Source organism: Parasteatoda tepidariorum, chromosome X1 (genome assembly GCF_043381705.1).
Source record: "Parasteatoda tepidariorum isolate YZ-2023 chromosome X1, CAS_Ptep_4.0, whole genome shotgun sequence".
Classification (NCBI taxonomy): Eukaryota; Metazoa; Arthropoda; class Arachnida; order Araneae; family Theridiidae; genus Parasteatoda; species Parasteatoda tepidariorum.
The window spans coordinates 70514656-70536756 of NC_092214.1; the positions used below are offsets into that span (position 1 = coordinate 70514656).

The following is a 22101-nucleotide window of genomic DNA, read 5'->3' on the forward strand; positions in this document are numbered from 1 at the left end:
TTCATGTGATTTCAAAATCCATAATTGTTATTCATATTCACGCAATTTTAAGATCAACTATCGCGATTCTTGTAAGAAGTAAATTTTTTTTAAAATTAGTTACTATAAAGGTGACTGTTTTTCTAACGACGATTATTAGTATATGTAAGTGTTACAACATCAGAGAAACTGGAAGGGAATATATTCAAAACTTACATTCTGTGCTTGCAAAGAAGAAAAAATAGGATTTGTCACAAGATGTTTGAAGATGGACTAACGACTAAATATAGCAAACATAAAAGATATAGCAAACAAAAGCAATCACTTAAAAAGGTATTTAATTAAAAAAAAATTTTTGGGGAAAAAGAGTTAATTAACTCATCATCAAAATTTTATTTATAATTGCTGTTATTTATGCTATAAAATGCAAAATTCTTATCAAATAAAAAACAATTATCTAAACAGTTGCTGATTGTCATGTAATTTTTCAAACTAAAATAGCAATTTTTGTATGTTAAGGAGTTACTATATATTTCTACTTCACTGTTATTGATATGTTTCAGAGGGCTCTAGTTAGATTAGACTATAATATGAACATAATGATTCGGTCCATTGTTAAAGTTTTTTTTTCCAATATAATTTAAAAAGTAATATTACTGATATATTTACTATAAATCACATAACAGTATTTATTAAAAGAAATGAAATATTAATGTATATTCTCAGTAGTTTTAATTTGCTAAACCAGGTAGTTTTTCAAGCAATAATTGTCTCTCATGTGAACTGAGGAAAAATATAATTTCCAGTTTTATTTTTTCAATTGGTAATTTTTATTTTCATTGAATGTTAAGTATCAATGTAATCATTAATATAATGATAGATTAGTACACAATTGTATGTAAACGCATTTTTTTTTACCTTAAACTGTCTGGAATTTATTAATTAAGGGTTGCGCTTGCGTTAAATTTACTATCGTGGAAATTCAGCTTTTTTGCCTTTTGGCTAATGTAATCCCTGCTTAAACACATTCTCAATGTCCCACAGTGGCCTAGGATAAAATCTGTCGCCATGTTTTGTCTGAAGTCTAGACAGGATTGCCTGAATAAACAATTACGTCACATCAATGTGGTTCCTGGTCCTTTTTTTTATCTTGTGTGATGCCCAAGAAGGGATGGACTTGTTTCACCTGTTTAGATGCCCTGCTCTTTACTGGACATCAATCTGGCAACACTACTGGCCTACTCGCTCTCATTTATAGATTTTTTGCAGATTTATTCAATTGTCTTTTAATGTGCCATTTAAAAAGAGTCTATTGCATTTATGCCTATTGAAAGAGAAATTATTTTTTACAAAATGCATGTAAAACTGCTGATAAATAATTTTCATGGATAGTTTAATCTCATATGTTAAGTAATCTAATAAGAACATTCAGATTATTTTAAAAACAATGCTAAGGATGTGTAGTTAGCATGTCACAGCTAATTGTTAATAATTGTGATTAATAATTATTATAAAAATGTCTTATTGTATTTCTTGTTTATCTACTGTAGTGTGCATTGCAAAAATTTTTTTCTTTTTAGTAATGGATGGTTCTTTGCCAAATTCTTTAAAACATATTATTAGCAATGCTGAATATTATGGTCCCTCATTGTTTTTGTTAGGTAAGTTTGAACTTTTAAAATTTTCCCAATTATAGTAATATCATGTAATGGTTTATTTTCATTAAAAAAACATTGTGCAGATATTATGTTTTTGTGTATAAGTTTTCTAATCTTCTTGACTACTGAAGAAACAATATTTATGTCAAGAATTCTTTTTTAAATTTCTTGCTGTCTTAAGATCAAAAAATTTAATGTTTTAAAGTCAAGAATTTAAAGTTATACTCTTAAACTTAACTAATAAACAAATTGGCATATAAAGTTATTAGTGTTGTATTTAACATAACATAAACTATTCTTTTTAGACAGTAAGTTGATTTGTCACAAGGAGTTAAATAATATGTTAAAATAAATTTTTCAAAACATATCTTTTAATGTGTTTTTATACAATTTAATTTGTTTTGATCAAAATATATTATGTCAAATTTAGTATTTTCAAAAGATTTAATGATTCCTCCATATTTTGTGTAAATAAAAATTTATTCAGAAACTTTCCCACCATTCATAATGCTACTTAAATTATAGTGTTTACAAATGAAAACTTCAGAATTTGTCTAATGTAAGTATTTAGTGTTTCCTATACACTTCTAATAGATTTTTTAAAAATAAATTGTATGTAAAGCAGTTCGACTGGACATAATCTTATCACATTACGAAATTTGTTTAAATACATATTTTTTACTATTTTGAATATATATATATTTTATTAATGTCAGATTTTATTTCTTTTCAGCTACTGATGTCGTCACTGTATTTATTTTTCAAGAGCCATCACTATTACATTCTCTTCAGAATAAAGGCTTAACTGATGTTATTCTTCATGCACTCTTAGTTAAGGAAGTAAGTCTTAAATTTTTTCATTTTAATGTTCCTTTTGATTTTTTTTTCCTCAGCGTTTTACAATGTTGGTGAGATTTTGTTTATTTACTTGCTAGTGAATTAAGTTTTAATTTTCACATTTTTTGCTATTCTGTTCTTTATTATTAGGTTCCAGCTACTCGAGAAGTTTTGGCATCTCTTCCTAATGTATTTGGAGCATTGTGTTTAAACAAAAGAGGTTTGCAATCTTTTGTTGCATATAAACCCTTTGAGAAGCTCTTTAGAGTGTTGGTATCCCCAGAATATCTACCTGCCATGCGGAGGCGGCGCAGCTCTGACCCCATTGGTGATGCTGCAAGTAATTTAGGAAATGCCGTGGATGAGCTAATGAGGCATCAGCCAAGTTTAAGAACTGATGCTACTGCTGCTATCATAACGGTATTTTTCCATATTTATCAAAACTTTTTAAAAATTTTCTAATATAAAGGATTATTTAGCTTTGAATCTAAAAAATAATGATGGCTAAATTTTTATGGGTCTATTTGTTTGGTTTTGTCTTGCATATAGAATTTATTAATTTTTAATAGCTTTTGGAAGAATTGTGTCTTATGGGCAGAGATCCAAGGTTCATTTGCACGAGACCTGCAGCAAAGCCTGAATATGGTATTTCAGCTTTGACAAGAGTACTTAAAGATGCTGGCTCATCTGATGATGAAGAGGAGGATGAGGAAGATACTGGAGCCAGTCCGGTTCAAGGACCTTTACCAAAATCCCAGACAGAGCGTGGTGCTGGGGACAGTATTTTTAATTCCGGTGCAAAAACTGCTGTGCCTTTAGTAGATTACATTTTAAATGTGGTTTGTACTAATTTTTTTTATGCATGCATGTATAAGTTACATTTTTTGATAGTTTTTTCCTGTTGTATTTCATAACTTGTTCCTTATGAGCATTATGAACACTAGCATAGATCATTTGTTACATATATACTTTTTTCAAGCATGTAATTTTTCTTCAACTTCATGGAATTCTGGCAATTTTTTAACTGTTAAATTAAAGACTTTCTCTAATTAAAAATTACTATTTTACCGAGTTTTAGAAACCAAATTTATTCATTAAATATAATTATTAGATCTCTAAAATTTATTTAGAATCTCTGTAAAATCCCTTTAATGAGCTATTTATTCCCTTTTTTTTTTATTAGCAACCCTCTTTTCATTTGTGCTATAGTTCTTGTTCATGTGATATAGCAAGGTTTCTTTGCTGACTTTTAAGAGTGAAATGAAACTTCTGCTAAACTTCAAGAGCAATGAAAACTTAATGTTAAATTTTGAATTGACTGGCTTTGGCTAGAATTACTCCCCTTGCCATGGTAAAGATGTGTAAAATTCAGAAAAAGTAAAGCAATTCCAAAATTAAGAATGCTTAAAACAGACCTGCCAACTGCTCCGGATTGACCGGAGTTTGTTCGATTCGCAACGTTATCTCCGTTCAATCCTCAAATACTCCGCTTTTTGACAACCCTGAAAAAAACTCGCCTCACTTAAGATAAGAACCTGCGCAATCGCTAACTATGTAGGCGTTCCTCTTGCGTTGGAAACACGCGCATGCGCAAACGGGTGGGACAGCAGATCGATCTTCCGTGAAGATGCTTTCAAGAGCACTGAAATCGCAACAGTCACGTGATATAACGTCATAGCAGATGTTAACGTGGGGCGAAAACGAGCCATAAGCACGATTTCCTTCAAAACTTATTTTTATGGATCTGGCAATGTTATCGATGTTTACATTTTGTGATCGGTCTATCCTGGCGTGCGTTTGCTTCAGAATTTAGAGAACATCTAATTTTTTAAGATGCCACCGAAGCGAATCCGTAATCAAGCGTTCTGTGAGGAATATGCTAAACAATGGGCAGTTCTAAAACAGTCTAAACGATCAGAAAATCATGTTTATTGCATGATATGCGATCTTGATTTTTCAATCGCACATGGCGGCTTCAACGACTGCAAGCGTCATGTGGAATGCAAACGCCATTTTGATAATGCTTCTGCAAAATGTAACAAAATTACAAATTTTGTGACAAAATCAGATAATAACGTTATTCGTGCGGAAACATTATTTACAACATTTTTACTTGAGCACAATTTACCGGTATCTGCATCTGATCATGCGAGACTTCTATTCCAGAAGATGTTCCCAGATTCCGAAATGGCTAAAAAATATGGATGTGCACGAACAAAGACGGGAGCAATTATCAATTGCCTGGCAGAAGTTACAACCAGCGAATTAAAAGAAGTTTTGAAAATTTCCAAGTTTGCCCTGGCTACTGATGGTAGCAATACAAATACTGAAAACATTTTGCCTGTTGTGATTGTTTTTTTTGATGAATCAGTTCAAAAAATTACACCCCCGTCTATTGAGTTTGCCTAGGTTAGATGGTGATGCTACTGGGAAAAATATGTTTAGAGCAGTGGTTTCCAACTGGCGGCCCGCGAACTAAAATATATTAGTTGCCATTTTTGCCGACAATTTTCGTAAAAAATATGTATGGGTTCAAAATACTTTTCTCGTTAATAAAAACCTAGTTTCTTCGTTTCTGTGAAATTTAACATATCAACGGTGCCGAAAAATTTATTTCTCACGTTTTGCATCCAAGAAAATATTTATTCAAATACGAAAATAATCGTGTATGTTGCTCTTTTTTTATTTCATTTTTTTGTATTTTGTGAATATAATTTAGCATGTGTGTATCATAAATTTTCTCGAAGAAATTCTCCGATTTAACTTTCTGAAACCACTCATTTTGGGTGAAAATATTAGTCACATTTGTCAATTTTAAATGTAAATATCTATTCTCTGGTGGTTGCAGCAGACAAACCTCAATTTTCTCACTTTATAATTTGTGCGCTACTATGTAAGTTTTAATACCAACCTTTACACAGGGATGAGATTCTTCCGCTTTTTTCACTTTTATCTCTTAAATTTCAACTTTTTTACCAAAAATTCAGATTTTCTAAAAATTTCATTTTTTTTATAAGTATTCCGCTTTTTCAGAAAATTCACCGATTTTCAAAGAGAAGCAGAAAATTCAAACTACATAGCTACCAATCCTTTCTCATTTTTACTTATTTTACCTATTTTCTCCCCTTTTACACGCAGCAGATAAGATTTTCCGAATTTTTTACCCGCCCTCCAGATAGATCCGATTTTCATAGTTCAAACGACGCTGCTTCTGACAAGCCTTTTATAGGTCCCAAGCCTGGAATCTGCTAATATCTCGATTCTTATTCACATGATTTTNCTCAAAATGTTCTTTCATTGGAATTCAAATTTGTCCCAGAAAGGAAAAAAAGTGAACAGATGTGTTTCGTTAGCTATTTAAAAAAAATAATAAAATAATGATAACAATAACTTCTGTTATATGTATTCTTAAAAAGTAATTTAGAAAAAAGTTAATTACTTATAATGGATTTTCATTTATATGCACTTCAACATAAATTTATAAATTGAGCATAAATAATGTAAATACTGTAATTAGTAATTTCTAAAAATTCTATCTAGATTGCATTAGATAATTATTTATTTTACATTAATTACTTAGATATATTTGAAAAACTAAATTTTTAATTTCTTTGATTTGTTAAATATTGTTATAATTAAGAAAATGTTCACTACTTTTAGAACAATTTTATAGCTGCTTTATACTTACATTGATTGATTATGATTGTTAAGTTTGTAATGAATAAATATGTTTATTTAATATTTTTGTAATTATTTTGGTTGATTTATCTATTCACTAAAATTCCGAACTATTTATCAGGAATTTTTTCAAAAGCTGGGAAGCTTAGGATTTCATGGAATAACAGTACCTGGTAAGCATTAAAGTAAATTTATGAGGCACAATTGAATGTATCATTTTTTTTTTAAATTTGTTCATTTAAATTAATTGATTTTAGAAAAATATGGAGGTTCAGGTCAGGGATTTTTGGACCATATTATCATCCTGGAGGAAATGTCTAGAGTTTCTTCTGCTATTGCTCTTAGCTATGGTGCTCATTCCAATTTGTGCATTAACCAAATTGCTAGGAATGGAAATGAGGCTCTTTCCCAATATAATTTAAAAAGTAATATTACTGATATATTTGCTATAAATCACATAACAGTATTTATTAAAAGAAATGAAATATTAATTTATATTCTCAGTAGTTTTAATTTGCTAAACCAGGTAGTTTTTCAAGTAGTAATTGTCTCTTTTGTGAACTGAGGAAAAATATAATTTCCAGCCTTATTTTTTCAATTTGTAATTTTTTCCCCACTAAATGTTAAGTATCAATGTAATCGTTTTTATAATAATAGATTAGTACACAATTGTATGTCAACGCATTATTTATTACCTTAAATTCTCTGGAATTTATTATTAAAGGGTTGCGCTTGCGTAAAATTTACTATCGTGGAAATTCAGCTTTTTTGCGTTTTGGCTAATCTCATCCCTGTTTACACCAAGTTTTAAGTCTTAACAAATAGATATCTGTTGCACATTAATTGTTTAATTCATAGGTGCACATTAAAGTTATTGTAGCCCGACTTTTTAAATATGCAATTAAATATTTTTAAAAATCTACTTCTTATTTTAATTTGTAATTCAATATTTTTATTTTGTACAACTTGATATAAAAATCTGACAGTAATATTTAATGTTCCTTCAAACATGAAAGAGTCCTACATAAAATTTTGTTAAAATTGCGGCCCACCGTATGATTTGTGATGTTAATTGTGGCCCTCGTCCTCATCTAAGTTGGAAACCCCTGGTTTAGAGTAATCGATGAAGGATATTGGATAATTGCATAGCTTTTTCATCTGATAATGCATCTTCAATGATTGGGGCCGATAAAGATGTTGTAAAGTTCATTTTGGAAAAAAATCCAAAGTTAATCTCACCTGATTAACATTGTCACCTGATAAATTTTTGGCTGCCAAAAAAGCTTCTTAGGCAATATTTGTTAGCTTAGAGGATTTTTTAGTTGATATTTTTTATTTTTTTAAAATAAGTTCAAAACGTCAATTAAAACGTAAAATAACAATTTATGTTAAATTTTATTATCTGAAAAACTATTAATCTGAGAAAATTTACATGGTTTTGTTTTTAATGGAATTTTTTTTTGGGGGGGGACTTTTTTTAACCAAGTTAGTTATTTTATTATCTTTCAATGAATAATTAATTATTTTTTTAATATTTTATTTTTGTATTGTATTGTATAATGTAATAGTTTTATGTTTAAGTTTCACTATTTATAAACTGTATTTCACAACTGGTATTAATCACGATTTGTTGCGCTATTTCGATTATCTCCTTGTGGCTGCTCCTGACAAGCAGTTTGAAAAGTTGGCATGTCTGCTTAAAAGCTTGCTTATTTCAATAGTAGTGCACTTTTCCTTATTTTTTAAAAAAAACTTCTTATTAAAATATTTGATAAGGCTAATTTCTGAGGCAAGGCAGTATGGCACTAATTATGATTGGATGTTTTGCTAGTAATTTAAATTCATAAGGAAAAAAATATGCTAAATTTGTCTCTCCCTTTTTTTTTACTTTGAAGTAAAATCGAATTGAGTGGATAATTGAGATGGTTAAAATTTATAATTGAAGGCAATGTTTTACGGGGAAATTTGCTTAAAAGGTATTGTAATCAACAATTTCTTGTTGGTTTTTTACTGCAGTTGGTCACAAGAAACTCAAATTTCTGATATTCAAAGACTTCATACATTTATTCTTAGTTTTCTTAGGTTAAATATGCAAATAGCTGTATCAGAAAAAAGAGGTTGTCTCTAATTTCATGCATACTTTGGAGTAAAAAGAAATACAAATCAGAAAAGAAAAAAATTCTTTGTCTCCATGATGATCAATAATTACAATAAATCTTAATGTTAACTTGAATTGAACTTCAATAATTATAATTGATGTAATTGCTGAATGTTATTGTTTTAAGTAGTTATTTCTTACTTTATCTTTTCTTTAACTCAATTTATTTCATTAAAAATGAATAATTATGCATACAATTACTGAGATACTTGGATTCTTAAAGAATGCAAATATTTCTATAATGTAGTTCTTATAGATTTTGCCTTTTTTTCCATTTTAAGTTAGCTTTGCTACATTGTTCATTACATGTTTTGTGACGATTCATTTCATGTTTTGCAATTTGAGTACAGAGCTAATAATTTTTTTCCAGATGAGATTTGTTGATGCAGTGTTGAGTAACAATTCCACTGATGACCATTGTCGAGAATTTGTGAGACAAAAAGGATTGGTTCCATTAATGGCAATTTTAGGCTTGCCAAATTTACCAATTGATTTCCCTATAACGCCTACTTGCCAAGCAGTTTCTAGTGTCTGCAAATCTATATTGGTAATTTTTTTCTCGATAAATTATTAAAAGGAATATGATTAACATTATTACTGAAGCTCAACTGGTGGTGCTTTTAAATTTAATAAAATCTAAGAAAATCATTGCCATAAAAGTTAATATTATATAAATGTTCTATTCAGACAAGACGGGTTTGTTTTAGTTATTAAAGTGTAAAGCTATTCTAGAGTATGAAAAAGTTATGCTCTTAGGAACTTTTCTGTTGCGACACACGAGTTGTAACAACAGACTTTTTAAAAAGATGCTTGTGCTCATGATGCATAAGTTTTATTTTGATATATTGCCAGGAAACTAGTTTTTCGTCAAATTTTTTTTGGATTGAAATAAAGACATAAATCTCTATTTCTTATTCTTGAACATGGTGCGTAGCGTTTTTAAAAAGTGCTTAATTTTCGTTTTTTAAAAGCCCTTAAAGGGTTTTTTCATTGGATGTTTTTAAAAAGTTTTTAATTTTCTCTTTTTCAAAATGAGATTTTTCCCTTACCATGTTAATTTTCGCTACGGATTAGGCAAACAGACGCAGTTCACATTGTTCTATTCAACGTTTTCACAATTGATTTAACCCTAATCTATTTTGGCGTATTGTCAGTCCCTAGCATATGAAAACGCCATTCGTTTTACATGATTCTAAATTTCATAATTTTTGACAATTTTCTAAAACAATGCCAAAAGATTTTTTTTTTTGACATGACGGTTAAAACCAGGTAAAACCATCAACTATCAAAAACTTTCCAATCCTGCCTAATTATATTATTTTAAAGTGCTTAAAAATATTTTTTGAGTGCTGGAAAAGTACTTAAAAGGTGCTTATTTTTTGTTGAATAATTTGGCTACGCACCCTGTTAAGCCTCAAAGAATAAATGGAACAATAAAAGGATTCACTGTCTTATAAATTTATAGAATGGCATAGCTCCTTAAGTTTTTCTAAATTGGGTTAAAATTTTAAAAGCTTGTTACTGTCAATAAAAACTTACATAAAATCGGTATGTTTGAACGATTATCACTTTTCTTCAAACACTTAATCATTTTTCTTCACACATCCAGCCCTTTTAATTGTATCACACACTATGATATCTAAAGGAAACGTTCCCAGCAGCATTTATTTTTTTGAAAATTAACACTAGTGTTAACTTTTCGCTGATTGCTGTAGATGATGAAAAGACGTGAACAATGTCTTCTCAATGCCTGTAGTGGCTAAAGTAATTGATTTTTCACCTGTCAAGTGAGCTGTCCATTAGGACAGCAATCGAAAGTCTCCGGAACTTCAACCATGTTTATTAACTGCGAGTCCTATAAACTTTTTTCTGCAATTTTCTCAAGATTTGCAGAAATGCTACCTTATCTTCCCGATCTGCTAGAAGCTTCTGCCTGATAGTATGTCAAACTGATAGTTGATGTCTCTTCATAAATCAGAAGTACCAATTCATGCTTGGTTTTTTGACTGCATACAAATTTTCATAGTATATATGGAAAGTCCTTTTTCCCGCTGATTTAAAATTCTTTCTTCAGGACCTTTCCCAGTTCAGGCCAGTGTGCGATGCCGCTTCCCTTGCCCTTTTAGTTTTGGGCATGGTTTGAGGGTAGACTTTTCAGAGTGCAAACGACGAATGCATTGTTCATCAATACCAAAATCACGTGTTGTAGCACAATTTTCTATAACTTCAGCTTTTTCAATAACTTGAAGTTTAAAACAAGCACTATAACTTCTATGGCGCTTAGGTGTCGTTGTAAAGAATTAAAAGTTGAATTAAGTAAAATTCAAATGAAAAGTTTGCCAAGATACGCTTTAAGTAAATAATGATGTGTACCACAGATCGATAAAGGAATGCAGTAATAGAGATGAAAAGTTCTGAATTAAGTTTCTACTAGAGGAGCTTAAGGACTACCCACTTTAGAAAAAAAGGGGTACTGATACAGGTTTTAAACAAAACACATAGAATGAGTCCACTGGAAAGGATTAAGCCCCCAATTCCGACTACAGATTTCCACATTGACAACTCCTTTTCTTAATATTTCCTCTCATTTATGTGGAGCGAGAGCTTATATTCCGAAGAAGGAAAAAATTTCTTTATTCTCTGATTTGTCCATGCATCAAAGAAGAACGAGACTTTCAAAGAGAAAAAAAAAGTTAGGTTCATCCAGGTGGATAAGTGAACAACTTATGCCAAGGTCAATCTGAATTCGCGAAGGAAAAATTAACAGTTAGGGAAGGGAGGAGGGAAAATAGATAAAAGGGAGTTAAACAAAACTATTTTTGCCTTCTTTTAGATTTTTTTGTGAAAGAAATTAACAGGGTGTGGTGGGTAGATGAGATTACTCATTCCATGGAAACTAATGTTGCAGCATTTTGAGAATTTTAGTTTCTTTTCATTCATTCCCCCCCCCCATCAGATTTTTTTTTTAAAAAATCATTAAGGCCCCACATGGGGTAATCAGAGCTTATTAAATATTTTTAACTTTATAGAATGCAAGCCCAGCAGCATTTATTCTTGTTATTATGGTACTTAAAAATTAAAAATAAGTAAATAACTATTTCTAACAAAGAAAGTCCACACTTCTAAATTTTCTATTGAACAAAACCAAGCATAAATTAAAGTTTATGGTCAAAAACACAGGTTAGGGTATAATCTTGCAACCACTGCCAGCCCAGGGTCAAAATATGACCTCTCAAAGCTTTAGTTCATTTAATATTAAAATTTAAAAAGCATGCGCACACGTGAGCCAATTATTAAGATATCTCATACTTGAAAGAACTATGGTTCTATCCTAGTTCCCAGTTGATGACAATTTTTAATTTTATTTATTACCACTGAAAAGTCTTAAATTTTTATTAATTTTAAACATACAGTGGAAAGTTGCGTATCCGGAATCGGCGGGACTTTCCGAAGTCCGTATATTTGATTTTTCCGTATAATTGACCTCCAAGGTAAACAAAGCTTAAAATGATCTGAATCTAAGAAGCAGAAAATAAGTAAACATTATTTTTCGGGCAATAATGTTTTAGTATTAGAATGATATCTAATCAATCATAGATAAAATATTAGAAAAAAAATAATTATTGCTATTCTAAAAATAAATATAGAAAACGAAAAAAATTCCCAGTTATGAAAATATTAATTGCTCTCCACCATTTTGAACTAGAACGATTCAAGCAAGAAGGGGAAATTCCCGTCATTCAATAAGGTGGGTAGGTGGAGAAGAAAAATTCATTTCCTCCTTACTTGTCATTCAAGTTGAGGGCGGGGTAGTGACAAATTCTTATTTTCTCTCCCATCATTGGCTATCAATCAAGCATAAAGGCGTGGCATGCTGATTGGGTTCTCTTTATTTTTTCTTGTGTGACTAAAGGGGATTCCCCCTCCACTTTAACATTTGCTGTGTTTACCCTTTTTCACAGTATTTCTTCTTCCCCTGACACTCAAATAAAAAGGTTCCAGGAAATGCCTCTTTTACTAGCCAGCTGCATAGGAAAGAAGGGGGAGGGAGGGGACTCAGCTGTGCTCTTTTGAAAGCAACCCCCCCCTTTCCTGCATTCTAGAGGAGGAGCCTCATGGTCTTAGTAGATCTTCTGTTCTCTTTTCTGTTGATTTATGGGTTCAATGCATAGATCTCTAGAAGCTGAGAAGGGGAAAAACCAGTCAAAAGACTTCGTTTTTTTTTTTTTTTAAAAGGAGAGGAGAAGATGAAGAAATGCTTGTTTATTTTGATTGTTAAAAAGTGTCCGGGAAATCGACCCTTCCCGAAAGGGACGTCCGGATATGGGACGTTACACTGTATATACATTGAAAAATTATTTTTGTGAGAAATGACTTATTTTTTGTATTAAAAATGCTTAATTTTAAGTTTTTAAAAGGAATAAATTTTTTTTAAAAGTTTACTAATTTCATTCTATTTAATAATTAAAAAATAGTTACACAAAATATTAAATGTGCGTTTTCCTCCTAAAATATTCTTTTCATTTGTAATTGAAATAAGTAAGTATTAAAGGAAAAACTTTTGTAAATTTTCTAAAATGCTTTAAATTTCTTTAAGGAAAAAAAACAACACTTCATTTTGATTTAAACTAATAAATAATTAAAGAGAAATTTTTTAAAATAAACGAGAAAAAATTAAATTTTATAATTTTTTTTATTTTTTTTAGTAAAAATTCTTACTTTAAAATTTAGTTTCTTACTAATTGTTACTTAAAAAAAAAAAAAAAGCAAACTGCTATTTATCTAGCAAAAATAAAACATTTAAAATTAATAAATTTTAAATAATTTCTGAATTTAAATGTAGATTATTTTTAAATATATATGCCTAAATGAATAAATGTAGACAAATTTTTCCGTTTTGAGAAATAAAAATTAGAAACTGGTAACAGTTGGGGTAGAACTGCTCTTTTCTCTGATATGAGTCTTATGTCTTAAATATTTAGCCAGGCTTTCAGTAAGCAGCAAACTTAGATAACCAGTCTTATCTGTCATAGTAATAGTAAATCATCAATGAGGTTCAAGGCAAATAAATCTTAACATTTATTATAATTCAGGGTGGCCACCCACCTGGAAAACCTTGAAACCCTTGAATTATCAGGGAATTTTTTTTATACTGGAAAAAACCTGGAAAAATCAGGGAAATATGGATAAAAACCTGGAAATTTTAAAGAAAAGCTGGAAATTTTTTCTTATATACTTTTTTTAATTTCACTAATTTAAATTATTTGCTAATAATTTTCTTAATTTGAATTGTTTCATCCATTATACCCACATTTTTTAGATGGAAATGTATCTCCAAACAGTTAAAATATCATCAACTTACTTTGCTTTCGTCAAAATTTGCGCCATTATAACCCTGTTAAACTAGAATACAACATAAAATTCTCCCATGCAAATGTAGAAACCTTTGATCTCTATGCAGACTGTGCAATTTAGGAAAGGAAAAGATTATGGTGGATGTGGAAGACGGGGTTAGGATTTGGTTTTTAAATTCTGTCCCTGTTCACACAATGATTAAAGTTTGTTCGCAATATAGAGTGGTAATTTTTTTCTATTTAGAAAGAATGTTTTTGTATTTTTAACTTTATTAAATTCTCTAAAAATTAGTTGGTTATAATTTAATAATAATGGATTTTATATTGCGCTCTTTTTCTGAAAGCTTTTCAACTCCCATTCAAAGAAATCTGCAAATTATTTTTTCTCAGCAAACCAACCAATCACGCATTTCCCCCCCATCACTAACAGCAATGTTTGTCGACAAATTGTTACAATTCTTGCATTAATGCTAATTTTTTCTATTTCATTTTAACCTTTTGTAGTATATTTTTATTTTGAAAAAAGTTTTTTTTTGGAACTAACTATAGATTAATATCAAATTTTATGGTTTTGTTGGTAAATATTAGTTTTTTGATTCAAAATTCGAATTGTATAGTTATCACAATATCGAAAGTTCGAAAATGTTGCTTGCATTCCAGAGATGATATTTCAAAACTATTCCTCTTTTTACCTAAAAAAGCTGACAATGACTAAGGAATGTATAGGAAACATATTAAATGATGTATATGCATAAAATATAATTTTTTTTATTCATATGTGTTTAGTCAGGAGAAGGAAAACGAAACTTAGTTCTACACTGTACAAGATTCCAGTTCAAACAAAAACAATTAACTATGCTAAACTAAAGAACTGTGTATTTAGATTGGAATTCTTTAAATGTTTTAGTTTCAAATAAGAAAAAAATCAAAAAAAGTATAAATTTTAAGGAATTTTATCTATTTTTTTTCTTCTATAGAGTATAGAACTACAAATTAGACAATTTTACATTTCTGACATTTATTTTTTTATACTGAATCTCTTAAAATAAAAATGCTATTTCAAAATACCATTATTTAAAAATTTGACTAGAGATATTGGTTTAAGGAAAATATGATCAGTGAATTTTATAAAAAGCACTGGTAAGATGAAATACAGTATAATGCAGTATACAGTACAGCTTTATATTGAAATGTAATTACAGTGATTCACAAAAGTGTTGATACACTTATGACTTTCAATGAAATAAGACTATCCATTAATTAAAATGAATGTTTCAGAATGTATATTTAATGATAAAAAATGTGTTCTAATCTTAACAAAACTGAAATATTTTAAATGACAATATGAAATATTTTGAAAACAAAGGAAAAGTTTATTTTTAAGGAATCAATCATCAAAAAGTGACAAAAACTTTATCCCACAAAAGTCATCATACACTTTTAAAGAAAAAACTCAGTCCATTAGTAATCTAATTTTTCGTTAAATTAACATTTAGTGGAGTTTCTTTTAGCATCTACAATAGCTTTTAAAGGTTGAAAATACGTTTAACTAGTTTTTTTTTTGTCAGGTGCAATTCGTGCAGAATATTTTTTTAAAATTTTTACCGAAACTTTTACAATACTCAATTGCAAATTTATGAATTTTTCCACAAAATTTATATTTTTAATCTCTGATATGAAGTCCTTCTTTTAAGCATTTTATGACATATTGCACAGTTCAATTGAATACAGTAAACTAATTTAACATATTCATTACTGATTTACCTCTTATGAAGACAAATAATCAAATTTGGTCTATTTTATTGCGACTACAAGTCATTTTTGAATGATAAAATAAAATATTACGGAGTTAACAAGCAAAAATTAAAATATAATTTTGCTATTATAGGTTTGATACTAAATTGCTAATAAAGAAATGAAAAATTTAATGAAAAATAATTAAATAAAAAAAGCAATTGACGATAATTTTAATTCTGAGATCCAAAACATTTAAATGTATGATGACTTTCGTGGGGTAACATTTTTGTTACTATTTGATTAAAAAATTAGATTTTGCTTTGTTTTTAAAATATTCCGTGCAGTTTTGCTAAGAATAGATTATACATCTTATTATCAAATACCCATTGTGAAGTATTCATTTTAATTATTGAATTTTTATTACCTATTTCAATATAAGTTATAAGTGAGTGAGTACTTTTGGAAGACACTGTAATTATTAAAAATAATTGATGTATAATCACCTGAAATGGTTTTCTTTTCCTTAATGAAAATATATTAAACAATACTTATCCAAGGTTTTATTGGTTATTCTGATTTTGTCATTTTTTAGGTTCACTTTGAGCAAATACTACTTAAAGTAACACATTAAATTCAATAAAAACAATTCAAATTATTCAATAAAAACAATATATTCTGCAAGCTAAGCATATTATTTTCTCCACGTCTTAATTTTTAAAAAATTAATGTTGTACCAGAACATTAAAAAATAATCAAAAAATATCTTGTAAAAAAATTAATTTTTTTTCAAGATATGTTTAAAAAAATGACATTTTGAATAAGATATTTTATAATACAGACACTTTTCTTGTGCACATCCTACACTTTATAAGAAAGAAGGGAAAAAACACAAACCTGGAAATTTTAAGATTTTTACCTGGAAAACCTGGAAAAATCAGGGAAATTTGAAATCTGTTTTGAGTGGCCACCCTGTAATTATTTCTTTTAAAATGTCCTTTGACAAGTTTACATTTATTCAGATCAACAAAAACTAATTTTTTGGTTTCTCAAAATTTTCTTAAATACAATGAAACCTCTCCTTTTGGTTAGGGTGACATTTGTTATTGAAGACAAGTTTTTAAAATGCCTGACAGTCTTCTATGAATAAACCGTTGTATAACTCCTTATGGTGGTCACTCTCTAAACTAGACATGGATAGTATTGCGTCTAAAAATTTTTTTTTAAAATTTGTTAAAGGCAAGTTAATATTTTTTTCTAATTCCTATTTCTAATTAAAAATTTTGCATAGGTGTCAGTACTTTTTACAAACAATATAATAGAGAGAAAAGAGGAACAAATTTTCTCGGTGAATGGTTAGAACAAAGTTGCGAAACTAACATTTTTATTGCTTTTTATTAATGATTGGTTGCAATATTGTAAGTTCTTCATTGTATGATTTATGCATAGTAACTACCTTTTTCAAAAAACAAGTTTTGTTGCTTATTAAACAAAAAAACATTTCTAATTAAATATTGCTGTATATAAAAGGTCGTAAATTTTGTGATTTTCCTGTACCTGCTACTTATTTAATATAATTGGGAAAATCCTTAATTATTCATTCAATTTTTTTTTCTATTTTAATTTTTACTTTTACATTTCTATTATGTTTTTAAATTATTTTGCTTAAGCAGTTTTGTGAAATCTATGCTTCAATTTTAATGCTGTGATTAACATTTTAGAATCTCGCCCATGAGCCTCAAGTTTTAAAGCAAGGTTTGCTGCATTTAAATGAAGTATTACAGAGCTTAGAACACTTACATCGACCTTTAGAACCCCCTGGGGGTAGTGTTCTCTTACAAGAACTGATAAATGCTCCTAATGTGAATGATGCCACACTTAGTGCCCAAAGTACTCCGTTGTTACATTACATGGCAGCTGCTCACGCATATATAATAATGTTCATTCATGTGTGTCGGACTGGCCAAGTATGTATTTCTATTTTGTACATGAAAGTGTTTTAGTGTATGAAATTTTGTTTTTCATGTGGCTAAATTTTGAGATGGAATATTTAGCCTCCCAAGTAAATTTTTTTATCAGTTAGTGTTTTTTTTATCGGCCTCTCTCTCACTTTTCATTAATTAATAAAATTTAATTCTTCAGATTTGCATTGAAATACAATTTGCTTATAAATATTTATTTTGATGTAATATATGAAATTGACAATGCGGTTTACGATTCATTTTCACGTGATTTACGTTTCATTATTTCACAAGTTTATCAAATCTTATTTTTCTTTTTTAACTAGTTAAACTACACATCATAAATTCATCTTAGTTTTTTCGAGTCATGTATGCGATTTTTGCTACCCCACATTGTCCACATCAGACATACAAATAACATTACAATTTGAATTTATGCAGTATTAAAATTACAAATCAGGATTCACTTTCATGAGATTTTAATTTTAAGTATCGCAATTCTTATTCAGCCAGTTTTATCGCTAAGTGTGACATTAGAAATTCTACATCACTTGATTTAAAAATCAAGTATCGCGATTCTTATTCAGCCGGTTTTATCGCTAAGTGTGACATTAGAAATTCTACTAAAGGAAACGAAGGAAATAAAAATAAAAATATGACCACCGAAGCCGACGTCTTCAGGAGGTACCGGCCTCAATAGCCATAAAAACAAAACCATTTCTAATTGAGGGAGAAGCAAATGCCTAAATTAACTCCCTCAGTACCCCGATGGTTTTGTGTAGAAGTCCAGGAAAAAACATGAAAAACAAATAACAAATTAAGAAAGGAAACTGAAACAAAATCATCAGAAAAATCAAAACTCACTTAGTCACAGATCAAACATCGATTTCACAAGCAAGCCGAATGAAAAGAAAACACTAAAAACTAAAGAAAACAACGCCCTCTATTACAATGCACGGATGGAGAATAAAAAGAAAGAAGTCTAGAGAAAGAAATACGTAACAAATTAATAGTCTTAACTGGGGCTGCTCAGTTAAGACTTGAATTGCGCCCTGTTAAAAGAAAAAAATATAAAAGCTTAGAATTCTTCAATCATTTTTTTAATTAAAAAATTAACATTACAAAAATTAAAAGGAAAATCATTATTACTCAAATTATTTAAAAAATTATTCACAGCTTCCCGAAAACTTTCAACATTATTGCAAATATTTTTGATCCTAACCAATTGTGAAAAAAACTAAATTTTTAAATATTTTATTACACAAGTTTCATTAAAGTTGCAGAAAAAAATGACTTTAAATTTAAAAGCTTTTCTTTTATCAAAGACACCAATTTTAATAAAACTGTTAACAATATCAATTTTAAAATCTAAATATTCAACATTAAAACAATCCTCATTAGTTTTCTTCAAGACCAAATCTCCAGGATAAATACTATAAATAAAATTATAATTATCACAATTAAACAAAATCAAATCATCAATATATCTAAAAGCTTTAAATTCATTATGTCAAGAAATTTAGCTTTGAAAAAATGCAAAAAAATATTGACAAAAGCCCCAGAAAAGGAATTACCTTGTAGAATTCCAATAATTTGTTTATAAAAATCTAAACCATTAAAAAGAACATTCTCAAAAAAATTAAACTTACATAAATCCAACCAATTAAACTTATAAATTTTCTCATTAAATAAATACCTATCATAAATGCCTTCACAAATCTCAATAATCTTTCTATGTGGTATAATTGTATACAAATTTTCGAAATCAAAAGTATTAATGCAGGAAATATCATTACTATTAATATAATCCTAAACTTCAACATTACTATTTATAACAATATTTTTCTCTTTTTTAATTTTAAGCAAAATAATTTTTAGAAAACTAAAAAACCTTTTACTAATATCAGAATTATAACTATTAGTACCACACGCTATAAACCTAAATTTAATCGGATTTTTATGAAATTTAACAATTGGAAATAAATATGGAAATGTAATCCTATTTAACCTAAATTTTAATTTTGTACTAAATGCAATAGTTCTTTTTTCAATAACTTTTTATCTTCTTTCAATTTTAAATAAGTATTATTTGCATTATATTCTCTAATAATCAATTTTTGAAAAAAATATTTACACATAATACAGAAATTATTCGAAGCTTTATCTACAACAGTAACAATAAATTTATCCTTAAGATTTTTAATTTTCTTAGATAAATCATAATCTATATAAGTACCTTTAGGAAATGAACAAAAACTGGTATTAAATAAATTAAATTTAACCCTTTCAATAATTTTAGCTTTCCACTCGGAAAAACCCTCAACGGGCCAATGATACTTTCTGGAAATTTTTGCAATAAAAAAATCAAGATCATTTTTAATAGATAAAATAAAATCTTCTTTTTTCATTTTAACTCTGGTCCTAAATTTTGTACCTTTACTTAAAATGCTGATTAAATCTTGATCACCCACAATCTCCAAATTTCCCGTAATTACATGTCCATAATCATCATCAATAAATTTTGAAAAATCCTTCTCATTACAATAACAATCAAATTTAGAAATACAATTAAGATTTCGACTTAAAAAATTATAATTACACACCTTTTTTCACAATTGGTTAGGATAGAAAATATTTGCAATAAAGTTGAAAGTTTTCGGGAGGCTGTGAATAATTTTTTAAATATTTTGAGTAATAATGATTTTCCTTTTAATTTTTGTACTGTTAATTTTTTAATTAAGAAAATGATTGAAGAATTCTAGGTTTTTATATTTTTTTCTTTTAACAGGGTGCAATTCAAGTCTTAACTGAGCAGCCCCAGTTAAGCATTCTATTAATTTGTTATGTATTTCTTTCTCTTGACTTCTTTCTTTTTATTCTCCATCTGCGCATTGTAATAGAGGGCGTTGTTTTCTTTAGTTTTTAGTGTTTTCTTTTCATTTGGCTTGCTTGTGAAATCGATGTTTGATCTGTGATTAAGTGAGTTTTTATTTTTCTGATTTTGTTTGAGTTTCTTTTCTTAATTTGTTATTTGTTTTTCATGTTTTTTCCTGGACTTCTATACAAAACCATCGGGGTACTGAGGGAGTTAATTTAGGCATTTGCTACTCCCTCAATTAGAAATGGTTTTGTTTTTATGGCTATTGAGGCCGGTACCTCCTGAAGACGTTGGCTTCAGTGGTCATATTTTTATTTTTATTTCCATCGTTTCCTTTATTAATACTTTTTTCTGAAATTTCTGCTGCTTTTTAACTCGTTTTTTTTTTAAAGAAGTTTTATCTATTTAGAATTAAAAATATTTGTTTTCTTTTAGTATTAGAAATTCTACATCACTTGATTTAAAAATCAAAGGTTGTGAGACGAATGATTTAAAAAACATACATTGCGATTTAAAGGACAAATATCATGATTCATAGTCACATGATTTTAAGCACACTATTAAGCACACTCAATCGTCTCTATTATTGAGACGATTGGAAGTACCAATCACAAATCAAGCATTGTGATTAGTATTTCCACGATTAAAAAGCACAGATAAGGATTCTTGTTTCTGCAATTTTAAAGTCATTCATTGTGATTCACATTTATGTGATTTAAGAATATCATATCCCAAATAATATTCACACAATTTAAAAATCAAACATGACAGTTTTTACTCTCATGATTTATTTCAAAGAGTTGGACAAGTAATTCTATAGATATAAAGCTAAAAATAGTAAGCTTTGGTTCTAACCTACTTTTAATTTTAAACTTATCTGGAACATATAAGTTACAAATTTATTCTCAAAATTAAAAAAAAAAATATTTTTAAAATTTTTATTCGGTTTTTTTAAATATTTATTGATTTATTTTTATTTATCAAGAACAGTTTTAATATTTATTAATAATTAAAATCTCTATTAAAATTGTTTTGAAAGGTAAAGGTTTTTGTTTCTTAAATAATAAGGCTTATAATTTTAATTATTTGCACTTAAAGTGTTAAAATTTCATATGAAATAAGATTAAAAATAAATGTTTATATTTCCATTCATTGATGAAAATTTCAATTACAATTTATAGCTTTCTAAACTCAGAAGTAGATCACACTCAATGTGTACATATGAACCATGACCCCCTATATATTTTTTTCCCACTAAGATTTTAGGTATTTTTCATAAGCCACTATCATCCGTGTAATGTATGGATTGGTAATAGTTTTTTAATAAAAATTCTTTTTAATAATTCTTCTTTAATAAAAATTCCTGTAAAAATAATTATTATGGTTTCATATTATGCTGTGTGAGCTCAGTCAAAGAAAACTATTCCATTGGTTAAGGAAAATCTGAGAATTTTGACATCTAAAATTTCAAACATCTGATTTTACTTACAGTATTCATTGTATCAGAATTTTTAAATCGAGAATTTTTAAAGTAAGGAATTTAGGGGTCATTCACTTGTTTACTATAATTATTAAATTCTCTTCAAGAATTTGTGTGATGGATTTACAATATCAAAATTTATGATTTGTCCTTTCATTACATTTACAGTATTTTTGGCTTGAATTAGTTTAAACCTCTTTTAATTAATTTAGCAAATAAAGTCTTGAACTGTATTTTACTTCAATTTATCAATTTGAAATGTTTTATTTTTGTAAAAAATTAAACTTAACAAATTTTGAAGCTTAAGAAAAATGTCTTCTATTAATCTTAATTTACAACATAAATCTCTTTACAATTCTGTATATATATATATATACACATGTG

General features: G+C 28.3%; 1 protein-coding gene across 1 annotated transcript in view; it reads left to right on the top strand.

Annotated features, from left to right (window-relative positions):
* LOC107455455 (HECT, UBA and WWE domain containing E3 ubiquitin protein ligase 1) overlaps positions 1–22101 on the top strand; it is a gene marked incomplete in the record, with an annotated part of 276027 nt that overhangs the window by 44449 nt on the left and 209477 nt on the right. The window contains 6 exon segments of the mRNA XM_071187934.1: positions 1560–1640; positions 2371–2477; positions 2625–2894; positions 3044–3313; positions 8681–8857; positions 17120–17365. Coding sequence (XP_071044035.1) covers positions 1560–1640; positions 2371–2477; positions 2625–2894; positions 3044–3313; positions 8681–8857; positions 17120–17365 — 1151 coding nt within the window.